The sequence below is a fragment of the Varanus komodoensis genome, unplaced genomic scaffold, assembly GCF_004798865.1.
Source record: "Varanus komodoensis strain SLA01 unplaced genomic scaffold, ASM479886v1 scaffold3, whole genome shotgun sequence".
NCBI classification, from domain to species: domain Eukaryota; kingdom Metazoa; phylum Chordata; class Lepidosauria; order Squamata; family Varanidae; genus Varanus; species Varanus komodoensis.
The window spans coordinates 17,400,878-17,426,219 of record NW_025335761.1 but is presented as its reverse complement, the minus strand read 5'-3'; the positions used below and the strand labels follow the sequence as shown (position 1 = coordinate 17,426,219).

Genomic DNA, 25,342 nt, shown 5'->3' with positions numbered 1-25,342 from the left:
AAATGATGTGGCAATGTCCTTCAGGAAAAAGAATGAATGAATGGAAGGAAGGAAGGAAAACAGAAAGAGAAAGCCACACATCAGGAGGCAGAGGTGCCAACACGGAGAACCTGAGGTTAGCCAAATCATATTACGTATTAATAAAGAAGATCTTGAAAGAGGTTGCCTCTTTTTGGTGTGAAGATGGTGTGGAGACAGTGGAGAGGGAGACCAGAATCCAGGGTCATCCCATGAAGCGGATGCATGGAGATGTAGGACAGATAAGAGGAAGTATTTCTTCATGCAGCACACAATTAAATGATGGAATTCACTTCCATGAGATATAGTGAGTGATGGCCACCAATTTGAATGGCTTTAACAGGGGATTGGACAAATTCACGGGGGAGAAGGCTATCCATGGCCAGTAGGCCTAAGGCTAGATCCCACCTCCAATATCTGAAGCTGTGGGCCTGCATACACCAGTAGTTGGGGAACTTGGGCAAGAGGGTTCTGTTGCACTTACATCCTGCTTGTGAGATCTGGTGGGCAGCTGGCTGGCCACTGTGTGACCAGAAGGCTGGCCTGGATGGGCCCATGGTCTGATCCAGCATGGCACTCATGTTTTTAAGTCTAGTGTGGTCCTGTTTTCTTATTTCAGCCTTCTGCAACCCGGCACTCCAGTTGTGTTGGATTTCTCCAGGTTGGGGAAGGCTGCCTAAGTTGATTTGTATTCTGCCATCTCCAAATATCCAATGCTGCTTCTTCATGCCTGAATAGTTATCATATACCAATTTTTCCTGTGTACCCAAAGCCTTCCATTACATATTACCATACTTACCCAGAGGCATCTGTATTTGCCAGACATCTGTCTGAACCTGATTCCGTGTCCTGAGAGTTCTCTCGGGAATGATAGATGATGGAACAATTAGTTTGGCAGTAAAGGAACTGCTTCTCCATGCAGTCAGAGCAGACTGCTGTATTGGTGTATCCACTCTGCATTTTAGTCTGAGGTTTAAAGGACAGTTCCTTAAAGGTTCAGGCTAAAGCCTGGAGTGGATACACATACCCAATTTGCTTTTATTTATTCACTATTATTTCTTCCTTCCTTCAAGGAACTCAAAGCCGTATCTATAATCCACTTCTTTCTCTCAATTTGATCCTCACAAAACCCCTGTGAGGTCGGTTGTTGGTTAGACTCAGAGTCACCCAGTGAACTCAGTAGCTGAGTTTGGATTAGAACCCATATTAGAACAGTCTGACCACTATACTACACTGCTTTTACTATTTGCAGGGTTGTAGCAGACAAAATGCTTTTATGGGTGTTCAAATGGATGAATGTGAGCCTTGAATATGTACCCAAGGCTCCACTTCCATTCTATGGGACAATAACTCCTTTGATGCAATGGGATGAAGATTTCATAACATGGAGTCTCACTCGTGCTGCTTAGAAATTGATTTGGATAACTGCATACTGCATTTGTACAGGGAAAGTATTTGCCCAATAATTCATTTGTGCTTGCAAATGATTACTGTCAAGGCCATGAGGACATGAATAACATACTGCTCCTAAGGCATGTACTACTGCCTTCCACAACCTGGAGCCCCCAGATGCTTTATATTTCAACTCCCAATGGCCAATGGTCAGGAATGCTGTGAATTGAAATCCTGAACATCTGGAAGGCACCAGCTTGGAGGAAGGCTAGATTGAGGAAGGCTAGAGCAGTGGAACAGGCTCACTTGTGAGTGACAAGATAGCCAGGTCCTATCCAAATAAAAATCTTGAGTTCTGTATTAATTAAGGGACTGCACTATGATTTCCCCCATCTATCATTTAATAGCCCGGCCAGTCATCTACATCCTTATAGTTTCTCTGTCTAACCATGTATCCATCTGCTTTCAATTATTAATCTGAGAAATGAATCTTCCTTCCTCTTTCCCAAATATTTATGAGTTCTTTCCTAATTCCACCCACTGAGTGCCCAGGAAAATGATGAAGTATTACACATTGGCCATCTATTTTCAAAAGGTTGGTAAGCTTCAGTTCAGCTTCAGTTTAATCAGCAACAAACTTCAAAGGGATATGCCAGGGTGGGTGGACTTCAAGCCTGAAAGATCTACTTTGTTTCAGGAACAGGGCAAATCTCAGCTTAGGAATTTGTTTTCTTTGAAATTTGAACATAGAGTTTTCGCACAAAATCCTTTAAAAATCCTACCCACCCCCCCTTTGCCACCCAGGCCTTCTTTGTTTCAGCTGCCCAATTTGCTGCAGAGGAGTTGTTCCTACTTTTGAATGATTGGGAGTCAGAATCCTTCATTATCTACTGCAAATCACCTAAAAATCTACCAGTAGATCCCCGTCTGCCTTCTATCCACCTGTGGATAAGTATTGTACTGTGGATGTTTAAAACACTGCCAAGAGAGGATTCTGATGAGTCTGTTTTAGTACTAGAGACACCTGGAATACAGACAGTAAGGATTAGACCTCATGTATATCAAGCAATTCGGCTCTAGGCCATGGTTAAGAATGCCTGAATATTCTTTAACAAGATTCTGATCTTGAAATTACAGGAAACCAAATCCCAGCGAGAGATCAGAAAATATTCCCACCTGGAACCAATGACCTAGAGAGCTTGTGGGAATTCCCACACTAGAGGCATTCAAGATGCAACTGGACAGCCACCTGAGAGGGAAACTTCAACTTGGAGTCCTGCACTGAGCAGGGGGTTGGACCCGATGGCCTTCTGGACCCTTCCAACTCTACCATTCTATACTTCTGTGTCTCATCCAGTGGGAAGGTTTTGGCTATATGCCTCTATGTTGATGCATATTACTTGCTTGTGGTTAAGCAACACATTGATCCCACACCCATCTCAAGCTCATACTGATAAAACCCTTTGCACTAAACATAATCGTAGATGCTCCATTAATATATCTAGTTAGATTTTCTACCCACACACACACCTACTCGGAAAGCCTCCTGCTGTTTGCAGAGCAGCTATGGGAAAGCCCCATTTCAAATGGTCATGAAGTTGCTAAATTTAAGTAGTTACAGGACTTCTTGGGAGTGAATGTCAGTGAGATAGGCAAAGATATACAAGCCTTGTAAAAGCAGATGACCCTCTGCAGTGAACTTACCGAGTGCCTGGAGATCGAAAAGGCCTGAAGAGGGAATGTATTTCCCATGGGACATCATTAAGAAGTGACATTGCCTTCTACACAGTTCTAAGCAAGAGATGAACTGACCCCTTTCCTTTTTTCCGGCCTCTGGAAACAGCTTCACAATTGAAGCAAGATGAAACAGCAGAAAATCTCAAGTGGAGTTTCTCTCTCTCCTAAGGACTTGGTTCATGTAGGTCACTGATAAGACTCAAAAGAGGGACTCCTTAAACCATAATATATAGGAGTGATTCTTAATCAAAGTATGGTTTGTTCTTTTCTGTAGCTTATTTATGGACTTAACTTTGTCCTTGCAGAGATGATACAATCCAGTGTACAACCATTATTAGAACAGCTGGGGAACAAGCTGGATTGTATTATTTTTCCTGGTCAGAATAATTATCTTTCGCCCTTTCCAAAGTAAGTTGAGCACCATTTTATGTAATTTTCAGTGCTTCTTAGTTCTAGATGTCTTCAAGATCTAGAGTGAATATAAAGGGAGCTGATCACATTCAGCTACATGTGAATTAGAACCATGGTCTCATATAGATAGACCGATAACACACTCAGCACTGTGACACTCTTAATAAATGAGGCCCGTAAAGACTAGAGGGAAATGCAGTAGCTACAAGTTGACATAGAAGAAAACAGAGTTACTCCACAGGAGATGATGTGTTGGATCCAGACTTATGCTGGATCAACAGCACTAAAAGACCCCCCACCTCCTCCTTCCCATAGCAGCTCTCTGAAAATGCTACATAAAAGGACTGTACTAAAAACTGTAGGTGGGATATCCAAAAACTGAATGAAGGCCCTTCCCATGAATGGAGGGCTTCCTTGTGCAGAAGTCAGATCCTGACTCCTACCCGATGAATTAGAATGAGATGGAAGGAGCTCACAATTCACAACAGAAACTGCCAAATGTTGCCAGTTGTGAGACCATAACAAAAGTCCAGTTGCTTTGGTAACTTCGCTGCAGACAATGAGAAACCCATCCCATCCTTACAACAAAGGATGCGCCCTTCCCACACTAGGAAAGGAGAGGATTCTGCCTACTGGAGGAACACCACTGGCTATTTTCCTTTGGTGCATTGAAATGTACACACAGTCATATTTTTCAGGGCAGAAATTAAAAGATTTTTTAATAGAAAGAAGCCTGGCATGTTATTTTAATTTGTTGAAATGGTTAGGGTCCCTCTTTAACAGCAAAGCTGGATTTTTATGTGCTATAGCAGAAATAGCTTCAATATGTTCTACTTGATCAGTAGCTTTAGAGATTTGGAGAGAAATATAATTTTCTTCAAAAGCCAATAATTTGATGGTAATCGACTTTTCAATAAGGATTCCGAAAGGCATGAATAAATGCTATGTACGCATAAACTCAGTTAAAATTCATTCATTACACCAGTGAAAACAGCCACACTTCTGATGAGGCCTAATTGCTTCATTACTATTCACTGGATAGAGAGACATTATCAGCAACAAAAATATTAGAGAGGGCTTTTTTAATCTTACAGCTTTTCTATTTTAATCAGCTGCTATCAAAGATGCAAGTTTGCGAGGCTCCCTGTTGGCTTAATTGCAGCAACAATTTGGTGGCTCTCCATGAGGCTTTCAGGGTCACCATTTGGGCATTAAACACATTGCTTGGGGTTGGGATTTTTTCCCAGCAGCTACCCTGGTTATTTTCTTCTATTCAATACTGTACTACTATATGAACTCGAATTGCTGGTTCTTCCAAAATTTGATGCCACTGTTTCGATTTCCTTCTATTTTGCATGCATCTGCTTTTGGAAATACACCCACAGAAGACATTTTCAGAGCTACCTCATGAGAACATATAGAATAAGCCCCACAGACTTCCTTGCTGGCACACCAAGAGGGCTGTTCTCTGGTCTCTGGAAGTACCAGTTGCATTTTGCTGACCTTTCTTCTGTGGGTGGGAAGGGAGTTCTTTTGACCAGCACATCCACTGCTGAGCACTATACCACTGGCAGCAAAGGCATTACAGGCACATGCCGGAGGTGGATCAGGGGAACCTCTGGATCCACACCCAACTCATTCCCCAGATGCACCCCCAGGTTGCGCAGTGGGAGGACTAGGCCAGTTCTGGGGCTTGTTTTTTTCCTTCCTGCTGGAGGAAACTGAAACAGAAAAATCCATGAGCTAAATGGGACAAAAGCACCCTACCCCCATCAAAGCCTTCCTCAGTAACCACGAAACCTGGGACCGTTGAATTCCTCACAGTCGACTGCCACAGTGAGATTGCCCTGATTCCCCAAGGAAGAAGCCCTGAAAAATACGTGTGCGCCTGCTTGGTAAGCGGGAAGGTGCTTTCTTGCCCTCTAAGGGTGCAATCGCATGCACGTTCGGACAGAAAAAAGCCCTTTCACCCCCTCCATTCCCACTTTCAACGGCACAGTGATATATGTGGAAGTAATAGAAATAACAACCAGTCAGCTGTTGCTCATGGGGCAGACCAACCTTGCAAAGGAATACAGGAAACTAAATCACACAGAATAGCCAAGGAGTAACCGCTGGTGTGGGGCTCCCCACAAGAGAGCAGTTCTGTTGCACTCACTCTAAGGGCAGCATTCTGTCTAGGCAGAAAAAGACCTGAGCCTTCAACGGTGCTGGGAGTCGCAGAACTTGCAGAGGACTGTGCCCTGCATTTAATTTGCTATGTAGCTGGGCAAGCTAGGATGAACTCTGAGAGGCAGTTTTACTTAGCAGATTACGAAGAGGTGTGTCTTGTGGCAGGGGTGGCAGAAGGAACTGGGAATGACTCCTCGTTCAGCCTAATTAGGCACTACAGATTGGCCAAGTGTCACAGCGAAAGAGCAGGTGTTAGTTTCACTTAATTGAGAACAAGCTGGGAAGGTGCTCGGTAGACTAATTTATCTGGATGAGCTTGCATCTTAAAAATCCTGAATCTTTGTTCAGGGCTGCGAGTCTTGAACTTAAGCCCTTTGATTATATTCTCCTCATTTGCTTCCAGGAGAGCAGGAAAATATATATTTCTAGACCTTGAAGCCAAGGCTTTTACCAGTGTTTGGAAAGATGCAATGTAGCCCATTGCTGTAATTGGAACTTCAGCTACACAATGTTCCTAACACACACCAGACAGTGACCCAATTTGGACATGGCAATAAATGCTTGGACTCGAGGGCTTCCCTCCCCTCTCCTCTAGCAGTGCAGACATGAGTTCACGTCTGTGTTTTGTTTTTAATTAACCAGTTAGAATTATATCTGAACAGTTAGTTTTAACTATGGCTTATTGAAACTAATTAGTTACAGAAATCATATTTTGAAGTTGGCTTGTTTCAGTAAACCAGGGGTGAGGAATCTCTTTCAGACCAAAGGTCACATTCAATCTGGCAACCCAAATCTAGGCTGCATTCCAGTGGTGGAGGCAGCTGCAGGCAAAGGGGGCACAGCCAAGAAAGGACCAAATAGCAGCAGCAGCAGCAACAACAACAAAAGACAGGCATACTATAGCTTAAAATGTAAGAGTAGTTGACAGCAGGAAGCCTTAGGAAAGGCATTTCATCTGTTTCGAATAGGGAAAAACTGCAAAAATTGGGAAGCAAGCAAATGATTGGTGATTGGGGGAGTGGGGGCAGGAATCAGTGCCAGAGGCAGGATGCGGGGCCAGAGCCAGAACCAGGGCATTACCATCTGGGGATCCCAAGAGAACCAGGTTTGACCCCTCAGACAGAGGTCCCCCACCCTGTAATAAAACCTGGTTAAGGCTAATCACAATTTGTCCAGGTTTGAACAGAAACCTAACAAACATGGAAGCAGAATCTTCAGATTGTTCTGCAGCTGTGTCAGGGAAGGGGGAGCATGGAGCTTGTTCGCATAATACCAGAACATAGTTTAATGACATGTCTGAACAAAGCCAATGATGCAAGATTGCCCAAGGATGCAAGTCTTTGCATCTTGGAGAATTCCTGACATCCATCTAACTTTGAAATTTCTTACTTGGAGCCTTTTAACATCTGTTTGCCTTGCCTTTGGTCCCTTCTCTGTGGGTTTTACATGCATACATTTAAGGGCACGCTTTGAGTTTTGTGCAAGTTGATTTAACAAAGGAAGAAGATCGTACTTGCTATGGGAGAGAAATATTCCATTGTTGCCCACTAAAGAGGGCCTTGCATTTCTCTCTGCATGAATATGGACTGAAAGGGGGAGAGAGCTTGTAGGTGTATTTATGTATTCAGGACATAGGCCATTCTTTAGTAGGAATGAACCATTCTGTCAATTTTGGTTTGACTGAGTTTCGTGTTTTTCTAACTGTAAATTAATAGTCTCTGTTCTGCATCATTCAGCCCTTTTAAGGCTATACAAACATTTTTACAGTTTTTCCTGTGCATTTCTCCAAATATAAGCATTTTGTACACCATTTTGCTGTATACAAACATTTTCCCTGATGTACCTTATTTTTATATGCTAATGTATGCATTTTTGTTCATATATTAAGGAACACCAATGCAACTCTCTGCTTTTAGGTCAGATCCTGAGCACTTACCATAGCCGGTGAGCCATAGCTCTGCACAGGCCCAAAGGCCATTTCCTAAGGCTCTGGAGAACAGAGTGATCCCAGAGTCAGCCTACATGATCCAGACTCTCAACCTGTGGGAAGCAGGAAGCTACACAATCCCTGAGCTTCTCATACCATGCCCAAAATTGTGAAGGTGTGCAATACAAATGAGCTGAAGCACAGGCCTTTTATATCAGGTGTGTTCTTGGACTCCAACACCCACCAGCCCCCACTAACATAGTCAGTGACCAGGAAAGATAGGAACTGTAATCTCATGACATCTGGAGGTCCACAAGTTCCCCAGTCTTGCCATATATGTTGTATTTGTGTTGTAAGCCGCCCCGAGGCTTCGGCAAGGGGCGGCATAGAAATGTTATAATAATAATAATAATAATAATAATAATAATAATAATAATAATATGCTGTCTATAAGCCTACTCTCCAGCTTTATCTTTGAAGAGCTACTAAGATCAAGGAGACAGTCCCAGACTGAGGAGGTTCGAGCCACTGGCCCCCGACAGACAAGCCTGCCCTGCACATCATAATGTGCTACAGAAACACCGTGCAAGCATATGCTGCAAGAGCAGAACAGGCCTACGGTGCCTGGGGGAGTGTTCCCCTCCTAAGTCCACATTCACTAGGACTGCAGGCAGAAGAATCCAGTATTGGACTTACGGGCAAGGGGAAGGCCCGGATTTGCAGGATCTTACAGCCTCTCTGATACCATCTCTACCAACTGCCAGTAGGTGAGCTAGATGGGCTCAAAGACCCGTCCAGATGTTGTTGTGAATTGGGAAGCAATGCAGCTTCACTCATTTCTGCTGTCCTGCCTGGCTAATGTCAAAGAGAGCCCTCTGTCTGTTGGACAGGCAGTCCAACTGAGCTCCAGTGATGTGTCTTCTAATCTAGAGAGTCCATTCCTGCACTTTCATAAAGCTTCTAGCACATACAAAACTTCCTTCTAGCTGAGATGCCAATATTTTGACAGTTCTGTTAAAAGAAGGAAAAATACACACAGAATATTTTTGGAAATATTTAAGTGTCTTTGCTTAGACATATCCAATTTACTCAACGTGTGCTTCATTTCATTCCATTCCATTCCATTTCCAGCTTTAGAATCTAGCCTCCAGAACCAGTAGACCATCCATTCCCAGCTGTCTCTGCTAAGGACTTAGGATTCCCAACCCTAAGTCCTCGAGGAATTCATACCTGCAGACACTGCAGAAATTTTAGTAGCTTTGGGATATGGGATTCAATGCACATTTTATAAGAGAAATAACCCACAGAGTATCAGGGTCCACTGAGGAGAAGTAGGACCAGGGAATACAGCTTTCTTAATGCAATGGCCATCAAGTGTTACAGATTTATTCCCCCATGTTAGATCTAAAACAGAATAGTGCATGATCAGAACATGGTGTTATTAAAATTTCCTTTCAGAAACATTGGAATAATGTATTCCTGGGCAGCATATGGCAAAATGAAGACAAACAATTTCTGTTATCTCAAGTATAGCCAGTTAACTTTTATGTAGTCTTAGATGGAAAACCATCAGATTAGATGAAAAACCTCACCAGCCCTTAAATGCCTTAGGACCAGGCAACCTGAAGGACCACCTGTTCCCATATGTGTCTACACAGCTCCTAAGATCTGTTTTGGAGGCCCTTCTGAAAGGGCCATTCTCCAAGGAGGTGAGGAGGATGGCAATTAGAAGAGGAGCCTTCTCCATAGTTGCACCTCACCCATGCGGGCATCCCAAAAGCAGTTCACCTGGCGCTCTTGCTGCAAAGTTCTTGGTGCCAGGTGAAAAGAGTTTTATTCTCTAGGCATTTTAATAACTGATTTTATTCTGATAATTTAATGTGCACAGTTATCATTATTGTCCTCAGCTGTGTACTGTCTTGTTTTATTATCTTTTGTTCATAGCATTTGAACTGTTGCTTTTATTGTTGTTGTATGTTTTATTTATTGTGATCTACTTAGAGGGCCCTTGGGCCAATGAGCAGAAAATAAGTATATACTATACTATACTATACTATACTATACTATAATATAATAGCCTTCATTTAAATACTACATACTTTATTTTAATTTTCATATTTTAGTTTGTTGCCACCTTCTGAAGTTTTTTGACTAGTTAGAATACTAGGCAATGAATGGTTGGCAGCTGGCACACATTTTTGTTTGTTTTAAAAAAAAAATCAGGAAAGACTGTATGATGAGGCACATGGGACAGCCCCTCGTTAAGTTCTCTTCCCCATCCCACCCAAAGCACATATCCTGCGTTCTCCTTTCATTGTGTGCGTTTCCCTGAGTCCACTCTGCAGCTGTAGCTACTACTGGCTGGGAAGGAAACATGCACAAAATGTATCAAGAATACCAGCTAAATCTGACTTTGTACTTTAGAGGGGTAAAGGGAACTCGGAAGGACTGCCCATTGCAGTGGCAGGGCTGTGCTTGTGGTTACATATTGTTCCACTAGCAGAAGTGCTCCTTGCAATATTACACTAATAATAATTCACCTACATAAAACAGCAATGGGCTTTCATCCACATTTGTCACGTAACATTTCCTCTTGCTAAAAGTTCCTGAAAGTTAAATATAAATAAATATATATGTCCCCCAACTCAAAAGCCATTTATTTGGGAATATCTAACATGACTGCCAGTAAGAACTGACTTATTTGATTTGAAACTCAATATTATTAAGTATTGTCAGATTAAACGTGATGCACAACACATTATTATTCCACAGTTTCTTCCTTCTCTACATATTGATCCGGAGCTGAAAGCAACTGAGTCAAAAAGAATTTACTTTGGTTAGCCTGCAACAGTCTTCTCTAACCGGGTGATCTCCAAATGTGTTTGCCTACAACTCTCATCAGCTCCAGCCAGCATGGCCAATGAACTCACTGGACTATTTCAGACACAACAATTTTAGGCTGATAAGGCATGGTTTACTAGTTTTAATGGCCAGCCAGCGGGTGGCCATTTTCTTTTGTATAAACATGCACAGGGATTTGTCTACAACGAGCCATGTGCCATGTGCTTCTTCCAGTTTTTCCCATCATGGCGGATGATCACAGACAGATGAATCACGATGCCCAGAAGGCCCTCCAAGCCACACCCCTCCTCCTTTCATGCATCTGGCTTTGGCGGAGATGCTGTGGCCTCTTCAAACCACAGTTCTCCGCTGCAGCTCAATTACAGGGAAATGATGGCTGATTCCTACTTACCAGGATGGGTTACACCTGAACCTCTTCTTACTGCACAAGCCTTAACAAGCATAGTAAGGGGCCCTTCACAGACAGGAGGTTCCTGCAGCTGTGCGTTCTACATGGCAAACACCGTCCCATTGTGTTTCCTGTCTTGGGAAGTATTACTTCCCCTGGTATAAATTGCAGGGTGACACAAGAGGAGAATTCTCTGGAAGGAATAATCTGGGCCTTACATAAAATGGATGGGTTGTGGTAGCACATTAGATGTCTGGAAAAGCCTTTTTTGCAGCTTGCAGAATGCAAGAGGCTAGTTTTCGGGAAGTTGGATCCTGCATGAAGGTAAGTATACTCGGCTTGGAAATGATCCTCATCTCCTTTTCTCCCTTATTCTCCTAAGGCTTGCTCTGTTGCTTAATCAAGCATATGACTATTGAACAAGAAGTTCAGCAGTCCCCTTTCTTAGCTAAATATGCATTAAGTCATCTTGGTCTTCTGAGCTTGAGTTGATGGGATGCATCTTGCAGTTAGATGAACCTAGGGACTTTCAAATGTGACATTTGTCAACATGCCATGGGAGCCACATACTTTTTCATAGTGGGCCTACGTTGTACCATCGGTATTTAGTGACTGACGAAGACAAGTGGCATTCTTTGTTGTTAGGTGTATTGTGAAGGACAGAAGCTGCGCTTTTATGTTTCCCTCATAGGCAGAGGCTTTTTTCAGTAGCTCTGCTTCCATGCTATGCATGATCATTCACTTCAGTGCCAGAGAGAGCGCTTTGTGTACCGCAGCCTTTCATGTGCAAAGCACTGCTTGATAGTATAAGGTAAAGAAAGGCTCTGCAACAAAATATGCAACCACATACAACATATATGCAAATACTCACAATTTGCATAGTTTATTCTAATTAGACATTTGGCAACTCTAATAAGCTACACCTGTATAAGCTTTTATGTTTTGACATACTATTCTGCTTAACATCATGGTAGTTTGTAACTGAAAAAAAATCAAATGCAAATCTGTCACAACACTATTCTGTTGTTTCATTGCTGTTTGCTTTCGCTGAGCCTCCTGGGTTGAGCCTCCCTTTCTCTTTTCTTCTTGAGCTTAGCAGAGAGAGTACAGCAAGTGACTAGCAATGAAATCACAATCAAAATCTTTTATAAAATATTGTTTGTGGGCTTTGTGCTTTGCTGTGCTTGCTGGCAGTCTCCAGAGAGGGATACTGTCTCAGGTCACCTCAAATTCAAGCATCTCCAAAAATGGTTTTTCTAATTCATTTACTTTTGCTCTTTCTCTTTTGTTACTGCTATTTTTATAGTGCAATCCTATATATGACTTCATGCATAGGATGCAATGGGACACTAGTGTATTTGAAATTGCAGCCTTACAATCTGTACTGGTTGTTAATTAAAATCCGTTGCAGTTTCTGGCTTGTACTGCTTGTACATTTTCCTGACATTTAAACATACTAAGCAATGTAAAGGAATCTTTTTAACTGTTATGTTTGATGTCATATGTGTTTGGGGGAACTGTATTCTGTGCTGAGTGTATGTGTTGATCTTTCCCTGCTGGTATGTGACAACAGATTTTGTAGGAGAGGCACTGGCTAGATGGATGTGATGTTCATGTTTCAGCTATATGATAAAGTGAGTTTGTGTAATCTCTTTTGATCTTTTCCTGTTGGTGAGTAAAGAAGTCTGTGAACTGAGAATGGCAGCGGTGGCTAGATATTATGTTTATGGGTCCTGTTTTCATTACATGTAAAAAGCCTACTGTTTTTAATTTAGGTTACAATCCCATGTACTTTCATAATTCCACTGTAAGTATCAATCCTTTCTCTTGCTCTCTCCCTCTCTCATTCTCATTCTCTCTCTTGTGGTAGGCATAGACACAAGGAATAGGTTGTTATAGTGAGGCTGCACACTTGCACTCACTTGCCTGGGAATATGCTTCTGAGCAGACACACTGCAGCTCAATCTAGACCAGACTGAGATGCTGTTGGTGGGAGGTCCCTTCACCTGCAGGGGGTGCTCAACCTGTTCTGGGTGGAGTTGCACTCCCACTGAGGGCGCAGGGTTGTCGCTTGGAGGTTCAGGGGCCTCACTAGCATAGATCTCTTGTGGGTGGCCCAGCTACTCCCCTCTCTAGCCTGGGATAGCTTGGTTACAGTAAGTCTATGCTTTCTGCAAGGACTATTAAGATGGTCTATCCTCAGAGGCTAATGCATCTAGATGGTTCTCAGTCAGATGGTTCTCAGTTCTGTCTGATATGGCTGGCAGTTCTGTCAAATCTCTGGCTGATTTCTGGCACACAGAGATGACTTCGGTGGCTGGCACGATCTCTAGTAGAGTTCATACAGATCCCTTCTTTTCCTGGTTAGTGAGAAATAGTGTAGGGGTCAGCTGTGAATATTGAATTGTTGGGGAATACATGTGTGGGTCATAGTAGAGCAACTGTAAGCACTCCTGTGGGATGATTGTTATCTAGACATATTACAGGACTGATGGATGACCTTCATCAAAAGAGGGACAAGAGGTGTGTGATCTAATTAATTCTTCTAGATCTCTCATTGGATTTGCATCCTATTAACTATATACCCTCCTGGATCAGCTCCATGAGCTCTGGAAAACACAGTTCTGGTTCTTCCTCGGGGATGATTTCAGAAAGTAACACTAGGTGACTATTCCTTAGCCCTTTGGTAACTGAGCAATGAGGTTCTTCACGATACCCTTTCATTCCCAGTGTTCCACAAAGTGGCTGAGATTGGTCCTTAGAGTATCTGGAGCAAAATGCCACCAGTATGCTAATGACACACAGTACTATTTCCCTGTGATATACGAATCATGTGAGGCTGTGAAAATCCAGAATCAATGCCAAGACTCAGTGACAGGCTGGATGAGGGCCAGTAAACTGAATCCTGGCAAGAGGGAGACATTGTGGGTGAACAGTTCTCAATTCCAGGAGACAGGAATATTGCCTGTTCTAGATGGTCACACTTCCTTGGAATGATCAAGTCCATAATGGGGGGGGGGGTACTCCTGGATCTTGCCTTGCTGCTGCAGGACCAGATGGCCATGGCAGCTTCAACTGGCATGCCACCACTGCTTTCCCTGCTTGGCCACAGGAGTAAGCGCAGGGCTGGGTTACTGCAATGCACTCAATGTAAGGCTACCCTTAAGGCTGTTCTGGCAGCTGCACTTACTGCAGAAGGCAGTGGTTTAGCTGTTGTCATAAGCTGCCCCTTTACTTCTATTGAGTGAACTGCACTGGCTGCCTGTTTATCATCAGGTCATATTTAATATGATGCCCTAAACAACTTGGGACCAGGTATTTGACAGAGAGTCTTCTCCCTTACCAGCCTACCTGGTCATGCAGGTCCATCTGATGGGACAGACATTTCTGGTGGCTTCATACAGACTGGCCATCCATTTCTAGTGCATTTGAAATAGACCCTTTGCTGTCTGGGCTCCCTATGCATGATTTGGCTGAAGTTAGGGGGAGTCCATGGGATGGCTTGTAGGTTTCCCCAGACATCTGCCCCCAGAGTTTGCACAATGGACAAACAGAAGACATTTTTATACCCCGTCCCATACATAAAGGTGTTGGGATAGTCCAACAACAAAGGCACAGCATAATATCTACAATAGAAGTCCAACTAAAATAAAAATTGAATCTTAAAATAATGAGAAAATAAAAAGGTTTTGGCCTGGTGCCAAAAAAAATAAAAAAAAAAGGCAGCTGGGGAGCGCACCTCTCTGGGGAACATGTTCCACAGCTGGGGTGCCACTGGGAAGAAGGCCCTTCTCCAGGTAGCCACTCTCCTAATCTCTTTAAAGAGGGCTCCAAAGAAGGACTTCCAGTCCAGATCTTAACGGACTTAGAGAAACAACTGGTACTGGTGCATGGTGGCAGTGGCACATCATTACGACTTCAACCAAAAGGAAAGGCCATGCATAGATACCTGTGACGACACTGGGGATTTTTGACAGGAAACTCTTGACAGTTCGGATGGGTACACCACCTGCTTTATCATCCTGCATTCTTGTAATGATATCTTCTATCTGGCAAAGAAGAGATAACAATGCAAAGTTACTCTTGAGAACCAACTGATTGTCTATGGAGGGTTAGAACAAAGCAATACAGTAAAGTTCTATTCGCAGTTACAGTTAAGCAACTTCTTATGTGTTACAAGCAGGATAGGAGAGGGAAGTAGGAGTGAAAGGAAGACTAGGCCAAGCCCTATAGATTCTGCTCTCATTTCATCACCAAACTAATTAATAACCAATATTTTGTGTGAGCCTATCTTGATTACATAAAAGCAAATAAACTAAGATGGTGGGAAAGAAATCTATGTCAGAAGTAAATAAATATTAGTACTGAATCAACTTCTGTTTAATCCAGTGCAGGTTTCTGAATTATACAGCATTGTGTTTGATTTTGGAAATATAATACACATATATCTAAACATTATGGTTAGTCATTTATGATTATATGAATAACAAGTTGCTGCTTTCAGTGTATGAATCAGCTAGGAACCAGAGTCAGCTGCCATGATGGAGAAACCAATTTACTTTTTGTTCTTTGTTATCTTTTATTACAAAATGTAAACATTTGAAATTCCAGGTCCTGGAGCCTCCCTGCACCCAGCTCAGTCCACCCATTCCTTTCCGTTTCCAGAACCTGGTCCATAGAGTGATAAATATGGCCAGCTCGGAATGGTGCTCTGTCCCCTGGCGAGGGCATGCATGTACTGGCAAGCAAGGCTCACGACCTGATACAGAAGACTAACTATGGTACAGGACATTTTTTGAACCTGGAGTATAAGATGAGCCCTGCACCCATTTTTGCTTGGCTGTTTTCAGTTTCAAGGGTTGGGTCCTATATGGTAATTCAGAGGAAGAGAAGAAAACTAACCCCAAAGGCAGACTATCAGACATTACTGCTGATTCTTTTTTTTTCATGCAATATAATTTTTAGAAGTCTTCTGCCAATGGTTTCCTCTTCTACTCATTCACAGCCATTGAAAACTCTTACGCTTCTCATTCCTCAAATATATAACCCTTCCCTCATCCCTCAATGAAGCAAAGTTCTTCATTACTTTGCTTAATAAATCCACAAGTTAATGAAGTATTATTATTACGTCCATGATAATTAACACTGGATGTGTTACATGTACAAACACAGTATTACATCCAAACAGAAATAGAAGAACTATCATGAGTTAATACATACTTACTACTTTCCTACTGTGATAGTAATTAGTACATCTATCACAGAGAAATTCTAGGATTGTTTGAGTAGTAATTGGATAGTATAGATTCCCACTGCCAAAGCTGTAGGCACGGCTACGGCTTCAGAGACAGGAATCATTGCAGCTGCTATGGAAAACACCCTAGCAACTCCCAAGCTTACAAGAGCAATTTACCATGCTCACTTACAAACACATCTCCATGTGAATAATAAAGCTTCTCAGAATTCATAGAAGTCTGCCTACCCAAGATCAGCCTGCTTGAATTCATCCCAGACATTTCAAGGCTCATCTGCCTGGAACACATGTGTTCCACAAAGAATTTTTCCAGACAGACAATTCATTTAGCCTACAAATGAGGAGTGTTTAAGCTTACTAGTACACTGGATTACACGAGCTCTGTATTCATTCCGTCTTCCAATCTACATCAAAAAGTTAAACCAGCTTTTTCTTTTTTCTGGCTACTGTCAGTGATGCAATTTATAAAACAAGAGTTAACATTTGTTTAGAGGTGGGATACCCTTGAAAACAACATACACTTGCATATATTTTCTTATACCTGAATGCAAATCTGCATTGGATCCGCTTTCAGAATAATGATTTCATCTTCTGTATTCATAGCAAATGCTCTGCTTTACTGAGAAAATATCCCAAAACAGCTTCCTCAACCTGGTGTTCTCCAGACATGTTGGACTCCAACTCCAATCAACCCCAGTCAATATGGCCCATGCTGGCCAGAGTTGATGGAGTTAAGAACCTAAGAACAAAGAGCAGTATAATGGATTAGACCAGCGTTCCCCAACCTGGTGGCCTTCAGAGACATTTGGACTACAACTCCCAGAATTCCCATCCAGCAGGGCCATGAAATGGGAATTCTGGGTGTTGCAGTCCAAACGTGTTGGGAAGGCACAAGGTTGGGGAAGTCTGGATTAGACCAAAGGTTATCTAGTCCAGCAGTCTGTTCGCATGGTAGCCAACCTACTCTCCATGGGAAACTCACAAGTAGGATTTGTGCATAACGGCACACTCTTTCCCATGCTCCCCAGCAACTGGTATACACAGACATTCTGATGATACTGAAGGTATCATACAGCCAGTAGGACTAATAGTCACAGTCAGTCTTCCCTTAATGTGTCCAATCCCCTTTTAAAGCCATCCAGTTTGGTGGCCATCAATACATCTTATGGAAGCGAATTCCATTTGGAGAAGGCATCCCTCACCAAACCTTCTAATTGGAAAACCTAATTCAGTGCTTTGCTGGGAGTTTCCATTGTCAGTTCTCAGTCACTAGCACATGAGTCACTTCTCACAATCCCTTTTTACCACTACCTTCTAGTAAGCTTAGAATTGAAACAGTGGCATCGCTCTGCTCCAAAAAGTGTCTCCGGAGACATGTGGGTGATGATGATTCATTATTTCAAAGCTACACTGTACATCATGTGCCAGCCTTATTACTGTCAGCAACTGCAGCTGGAATCTTACGAGGTTACATAACAGCCCAGTGTTGTTCCTTTGTATATACACAGAACCAGGTACATCAGAATTATTCTTAGAACATTTTAGGCACATTATAAAAATATCACTAAGTGTTGTACTGAGATTAAGGGATAAGGCCACCTGTGCCTTGAGGGTCACCATGCAAAAGGCAAACGCAAACTTCAGAGCAGCTCCCTCTCCAGCTGATGGAAGGAGTCAGACTGGCCTCCCCTTTGCCATGAAGGTCTTTTGCCCAGTGGCCCTTGGTCTTGTGGCTGGTGGCAGAGGCCAGAACACAATTTTCTCAGCTCAGCTCCGCAGTCCTCAGGCAACATCTGCCATGCTTTTTCGTATGTGTGGAGCTTTACAATCACTGTAGCAATTATCCTCAGAAAAATATTGAATGTCAAGTTCTTAATCTTTCCATCAATGCCACCCAGTGAAATTGTGTTGGTTGACCACTTTATTGGTATTTTCAGACAGCCTCCATCCAAGTCCAATACATTATCCCGTTTCAAACCAAACCCCGTGGTCTGTTTCACACATGCATTTATATCACCTTATCACTATATCACCCAATTATGCCTCATGTGAAAGATGCTGAGTTTTCATTTCCTGTTGGGTGTCAAACCTCTTTCTGGGATGGCAAAAGCTGTGAAGGCAAAGGAACTAGATGCACAGCTGCCAAATGTGGCCATTGGAAGCCAGAGAGCTTTGGAGGTTCATTATGAACAACACACTTGCTACCAAGGGAATGATGCCAAGGGGCCTTTTAGAAGGCCCGAGAGTTCTCCTTACTTCTTGACTACTCTTGGGTGACTTGAAATCAAAATGCATTTACTCAATTGCTGGGAGGAGGTTTTGTGCACGTGTGTGTGTGTGTGTGTGTGTGTGTGTAGTGGCTCTCATAGAGCACTGGGTTGGGGCAGGCTGCCAAGAGAGATGAGGGGGGATAGGTTAGAACTTGATTCATTAATGCTTGCAAACAAGCTTGACTTCCTCACACATTCCATTAGGCAAAAATATGGATGACACATGTACACACAAATACATACGCACTTAGTCTCCAACTGAATTCCAGCATTCCTTTTGAAGGAACAAGGTAGGTGCTTTAAATTTCAATAAGGGAAGGGGGTCCTTCTCAAGAGCATTTGCAACAACGAACACAAGATTTTAAGGGTGATTTCTTGCGCTGCTGCTGTTCCATGCAATCTCTCAACCTCTGTCATGCTCCCACCTCTGGCACTGCTTCTCATGGTGCCCTCTCTTCCAACAACCACAGGGACATGCTTCTAAGTTACTGCTGGTGGCTGATCATGCACCATAATGGTGGCTGAGCCTGAGATGTGGGGAGCAAGTTATATGTTTTCAGTGCTGTCTCACATAGTGAAGAATTGAGCCAACATAAATAATCTTTCTTGCATACTTTCTTTGACAGAGGAATTTCAAAGGAAGGGTCTGATATCAAATAGGTGATTTACTGTAGTGGCAGTAAGTTCTTCTGGCCCTGAATGGGGACAATGGTTTCCTTTCCCACTACAAGTGTTTATGTACTTACCAATCCTAAAATGCTTACAACTCATTGCTGTGCTGATCACTGTGCTTGCTTTGCATACCTGTACATTCTCACTGAATGGTCATAGACTATACATTGCATTTCTTTATTATTTAATCCTACGTTTTGCACTCTCCCCATCTTCACATCTGTTTCTATGAGTGCAAATGGAGGATGACAATTTCTGCACCTGAGAAGTCATCTGCACATGTAGTCACATGCCAAAGTGTGTTACAGGAGTGTTTTTGCCACGAATACCTAATATGGTTACTCCACTGGAAATTCAGAACTTGCCTTCTTGTATCATTTTCCCTTCCTATTAAAGAAGATTGTCCTGTGATCCTAAAAGTGCACTCATGCTTTACAAAAGAGGAACACAGAATTCAGGTCGGTGTAAGCAAGAGTGTGTGGCAAAATAAGATCTTTCTTACACATACTTCTTTGGGGGAAATTGATATACAGTATGATCATGATAGGGCCCAATAACAAATTTGCAGGTTTCTCTGAAAATGCACAAGCAAAAATGTGTCTTTTTCATATGTGTAAAACACTTTAATGAAACGGTGCATACCTTACAAAAATTCATACATTTGAAAAATGTGCATTAAAAGGTACATATTTTGAAAGATGCACAAAACAAGATGTATTAATTCATCTGCAGAAAAAATAGTTTGCACAAAACCAGGCTCTATGAGTGAAGAATTAGGGAACCTGAACTCGATCAAGTTTGACAGCTTGACACATCCCTACAGAAAACTACTGTTTTTTTATAGCCTGCCTGGGCCTAACTCTGCTCTCTTCCATTAGTGGATGTGTTCCTTGTATTATCTATGGTATTTCTCAAGTTAACAATGTGGTCCCACACTATTAGACATGTATACCTTTCTCGCTGTCTTAAGCAGTTTAAGGAACAGTGCAAGACATGTTTAGGGCATGCTGGGGGCATGCCAGGAATTGTTGATATTTTTTTTTTCTGTCAAAACATGCCTCGAGTTTCTCCCTTAGTTAACATTTTTGGTACAATGCTCTATACATTATGATGACCCATTTTTGTTAAAAGGTCCCACGGAGATGTCTATTTTTTTTGATAATAATCTGCCATGCTACCACGAGTAGAAATATTGTCTTCTCCTTTTCACGTAGGATTTAGGTTCATTATCTTTATGGGTAATAAACAGAGTCAGCTGAGTTCTAACACACTTTCTGGGTTTAGGGAAAGTCAGAGGAGGAGGAAGAGGAGGACTAACTCTTGAGATGGACTGGTTCCATAACGGAAGCCACAGCCTTAAGTTTATAAGAGCTGAGCAGGGCCATCCAATGCAAGTCATTTTGAAGGACACTTATGCCCTTGAAGACTGTTTGGAAGATGCAGCTTGTGCAAAACGTGGCAACCAGAAGGCCCAAACCTGCTTGTAGTGCCTGTCTGTATGCTTCTGAGCACAAGAAAACCTTATTTTTCCAATATTTTAATAACTAAGTTTTAAACTATGTATTAAGTTTTATATGGTATTTTAACTTGGATTGCTGTTTATCTCCTGATTATGCAAGAGGCTGACCGTTGGGGTTATGTTGTGTTGGTTCATATGTACATTTTTGGGTTGAGACTATAGGTTTTTGTAGTTTTAATTTATTGCAAACTGTTTCAGAGAGCTGTTTGGCTGCTGAAGAGTAAAAAAAAAAATCTAAACAAATAAATCCATTGTACCTTTTGTATTTGGTAAATTGTGGTAAACCGCCCAGAGAGATTCAGCTATTGAGTGGTATAGAAATAAATAGATAGTGTTGTCATAAGTCATTGCAGCATGTAACAATGTTTTACTACCTTTCCTAGAAAACTTCACCCCAAAACTTGTGCATCCCTTCATATTCCCACCGCATGGGGTACAACATTCCTAGTGCTTTTCATCTTCTCCAGTAGCCAGAGTTTGTATCTCTTTAGACCAGGGGTCTCAAACTCAACTTACCTGGGGGCCGCTGGAAGTAGAGTCTGGGTGAGGCTGGGCCGCATCAAGTATTCCTCCACCGCGGTGGTGGTGGGCCGCTCATCCCGCATCGCTCCCGGAGGCCGGCCCGGGCGCCGCCGGCACTTTGAAGGCCGCAGGGCCCCTCCCCCGTGCCCCACCCATCCTGGCAATTGGCCCGCGGGCTGCAAGTTTGAGACCCCTGCTTTAGACCATCTTTAACTTTAATGATGCAGACGCTGATGATTACCAGCACTGCAGTACAAGTCAACCCAGATGCCTGAAATCCTCCGAACTTAGAAGATTACGGGCATCTCTGTCCTTCCTGCCTTGGAAAAATACTTACACAACCAATTTTGGCTGTCTAGCTGGGGCACCACAGAGTGGGAGGAAGGAAATTGACACATCACCGTATTTGGTGACCTCCTCTCACTGCCCACTGGAGCACTCCCTAAACCTGATCCCTGTGCCTGGGTGGGGAAGGGGCTCCAAGTCTGCAGACACAGCTACAACGTTGGGGCATTATTCCAACCTCATAGCCGGCTCTCTGAAAAGATCCTGTAGCCATTGACTGTTTTGGCAGGGCTGTCAGCTCAGATTCTGATGATGAGAAGGATGAAGGGGAGCTGGCTGACCCTGGCAGACTCTGATAAGAAATGCTTGTTGTAACAGACACAACCCCAGCTGCAGTCCCAGTTTCTCTGTACCCATCTGTCCCTGCTCAGGGCAAGATTACTTCAAGGACAGCCAAGGGGCCCAGTCAGCCTGCCTGTGAGAACATGGTGGGGAGGTTGGAGATGGGGAGTCTCTTGGGTGGTGAACTCCAGCCTCCTGAGGAGGTGGACCCAAAAGTCTGTTGTCCCAGTCGCAGGGTGGCCTAACTGGGATCTCAGAGTGAAAAACTCAGGCATGCCCAGTTTCACAGTGCCCCTCCTTCCCAAGAGAGCCAAAGAAGGGTTCGTAAGCAAAGCTTTGGGTGAAGGGGGGGCAGAGAGGGTTCAACATTTCGCTTGTGTATGCTCAGACTTCTATGAAGAATAAAGACATTTACAAGAAGTGCTGGAGAGTCTGTCCTGCTGGGGAGAGAACACCTAGCTGACAACAATATAAATGCTTCTTTGTGGCCATAGGATTATCCTGTTAGTGAGTTTTCATTGAGCTTCCTTGAGTGGTAGTTTTCATTGATCTTCCTTTGACCAGTAACCCTAGTAATTATGTTTGAACAGTGGAATAGAAATGTCTTCTCCCTTTTAGAAGCAGTTCAAGGACAAGTTTTTAAAGATAAATAAAGGAATTAGCACACAGGCACCCAAGATGAAAGAAGAAGCATCACTGAATTTTACAGACTGCAAAATGAATGTGTAAAAGAAAAATCGTTTTGCCTTGATAAATGCTCAATAGATCTGCAGAATGGACTAAGAAATCTACTGCCTTTCTGTAAAAGCAAAGTTTAGATGCAGCTGTTGCCTTGGAAACAAGAAAGATGCATTTTCTTGGATATTATGTCATTATCCCAACATAAAGATAGGCTGGTCTTGATATTATGTCAGTTCATGTAACCATGACTGAAACAGTAGAACATGGAGGAAATGGGGAAATTAGTGTTATATGGGAAAGTACAAACCACACGCTCTCCACTCTCCCCAGCAAAGTCTTTCATTCACTTAAAGCAGACATCAAGTCATAACTGTAAATTGATGCCCTTTATAACAGCAACTATGGCTCCGAAATTAATGGGCTGCTGTGGAGTGAATGGGTTACAAACAGCCATCTAGTGATGCATTCTATAAATCTAAATCAAAACATTTAAAATGAACCTGATTGGAATTATAGCAGTCACTTGGTGCATTGCAAAATTTACACCTGAGAGGCATGCAGGTCAGTGTAGGAGCTCATATGTAACTTATGCATGAGCATGACATGGTCATACTGATGATTTGTGTGTTGCATGCATGCGATTCATTGGCCAATAGCAAAGTGAAAACCCACATGTCTTTCATAAAGAAAAAGAGAGAGAAAGAGAGAATTGGAAAAGAGAATGGGCAGAGAGGAGTGTCGGCAAACAAGAGCTGTAGAGATGATCCACTTTCAGGAGCTGTTGTTATGAACCCTCAAGTTTTCTCCAACTTATGGTGACCCTATGAATGCATGCCCTCCAAAATGCCTTGTCCTTGACAGCCCTGCTCAGCTCTTGTGAATTACACTAGCAGCTAAGTGGGCCAAAGCTGCTCAGAGATGAGCTGTTCAGCATATACCTGGGATGTGGCTCTAGCTGCCTTAGACAGGGGTCAGAGCAATCACCAAGGCTCACAAGCGGAGAGAGCACATGAGCAGTCCTAATCTGATTTCTCATAACCACTGGAGAACATGTACACTATGCCCATCCATATGGACCATCAGTTATTCCCACTAATATCAGAAAGACACTTATAGTGATTTGTGTGGTGCTCTGCCCAAACCAAAATTGTGCATGTGCAGAATTCAAGACCGTGTAAGCAGAAAAGACTCTGCCAGGTATAAGCTTAAACGAATTAAAATGTATCCTGTTTGTTTTATTAATTTCAGAGGCAGTGTGCATGTTTATTTTAATTACAGTAACAGACCAGCCAATAAAAAACAAGATATAAGATCAGTTAACATACACAAATTCAAGTTAAAATATGAAGTTGTGTCCTTAACAAAATCAGTCCCAGCTAACTTCAATGACAAGCTATTAGTATCAGCTAGTAATACAGTTAAACCATCTCATTCTTAATGGAGCATGCCTGGGCGCAGGATTTTGCCACCTCGAGTGTAAGCTCCTTGGCACCATGCGAAGGAAGAAGGGAAGAGTAAAGCTCATTGCTTTTGTCTGAAAATTTTGTTAATATTGGGGCAGTGAAACAGGGACAGACATCCTTATAATATAATTAATAAAACATGTTTGACTCTTTTGACCATGGCTGTTGTGAGCTAGGCTTCCCTCCAACAGACCATTCCTTTGCAAAAGCTCTCTATTCACCAAAGTATACTCCCTGAACTCAATCACCGTGAATCTCTGATCATGCACAAGGCAGTCCATTGAACCCAGTCCAGCAAGTACTTCCAGGAACCCTCCTTTTGAATATGCCTGAGCCCCATCCTTCTGGGGGGATACTTTTGAAAGCAAGCCCACCTTTTGTCTGTATGCCAATCCTCTTGTTGACTATCCCTCCTCTACCTATACCATGTCATACAGTCAAGAGTAGTACTAGCTTTGTCTTGTTCTCCCATGCCTCCTCCAAGCAGTTCTACATCTTGATTATTCCCAGAGGTTGTCTTGGCACCTGGCCTTGAGATAAGCTCCTCCCATCTCAAGTCCAAAGTTCCAAATTCCCAGTTTCCCTTCACCTCATCCTCTTCTTCCTCTGACTCATAGCCCAGATCAGCACACGCCAAGAACAACTGCCCCTCTCATTCCCAACAATGCCAAATTGTCAAGGGCAGACATGTTGAGAATAAGGAGTTTGTGAATAGTAAGTGAGGACATATTTGTGTTGCTGAAGCCATTACAAAAAGAATAACAAATAAAATCAATATATATTACAAAAATAAGGTAAATACCAAACCAACATCCCAACAAGCAGAGTTATTCACCTAAAACATTCAATTTATCATCACTACCAATCTTCTTTCTTAAAACTGACCTTCTAAAAGCAAAATAGTCCACCTTTTGTGAAATATAAGGGAAGGCAACCCAATAAGTAGTAGTCAAATCCCTGACAGGTCTACTGTGTGAAGTATCAACCTCTGTAAACAATGCTGCTCTTAGAATTTCATAAATTGGACAATAAAGTAAGTAATGATGCAAACCTTCAAGCATATTGGACCCACCTGGACTCATTCTCTCTTCAAAAGAGATCTGATGAAGTCATCATTCTACCATAGTGGAATCTGTTGACTGCCATCATGAGGCTATTAAAAGCTTTCCACCATTCAAAGTTTGCAATATCGATTATATACTGTGCAAGAGGAGTTTGAATAGGCAGTTTGGCATCCCAATGGGCATATTTACACAGACAGAAACACGGTCATCTCAGAAATCGTGTTTTAAAATCACAGATTTCAGATCATGTGTTGCCATCTCAAAGCTTAAAGATTTTGAGAGATCCAGAGAAGGATTTCTTTATTTCAAGATGCAGCCACTCTGTTACTGAGGTTCAACATTTCTCTGAAGGCAGGTGGTATT

At 42.6% G+C, this 25,342-nt stretch overlaps 1 protein-coding gene across 6 annotated transcripts in view; it reads right to left on the bottom strand.

Moving 5' to 3' along the window:
- RGS6 (regulator of G protein signaling 6) overlaps positions 1-25,342 on the bottom strand; it is a 257,675-nt gene that overhangs the window by 94,326 nt on the left and 138,007 nt on the right. For all 6 annotated transcript variants that reach the window (XR_006415338.1, XR_006415339.1, XM_044436436.1 and 3 more), the window contains exon 3: positions 14,857-14,956. Coding sequence is in view for 4 of the 6 variants with exons in the window: in XM_044436436.1 (XP_044292371.1) it covers positions 14,857-14,956 (100 nt within the window). In the remaining 2 variants the exon portion in view is untranslated. The remainder of the gene's footprint in view (positions 1-14,856; positions 14,957-25,342) is intronic.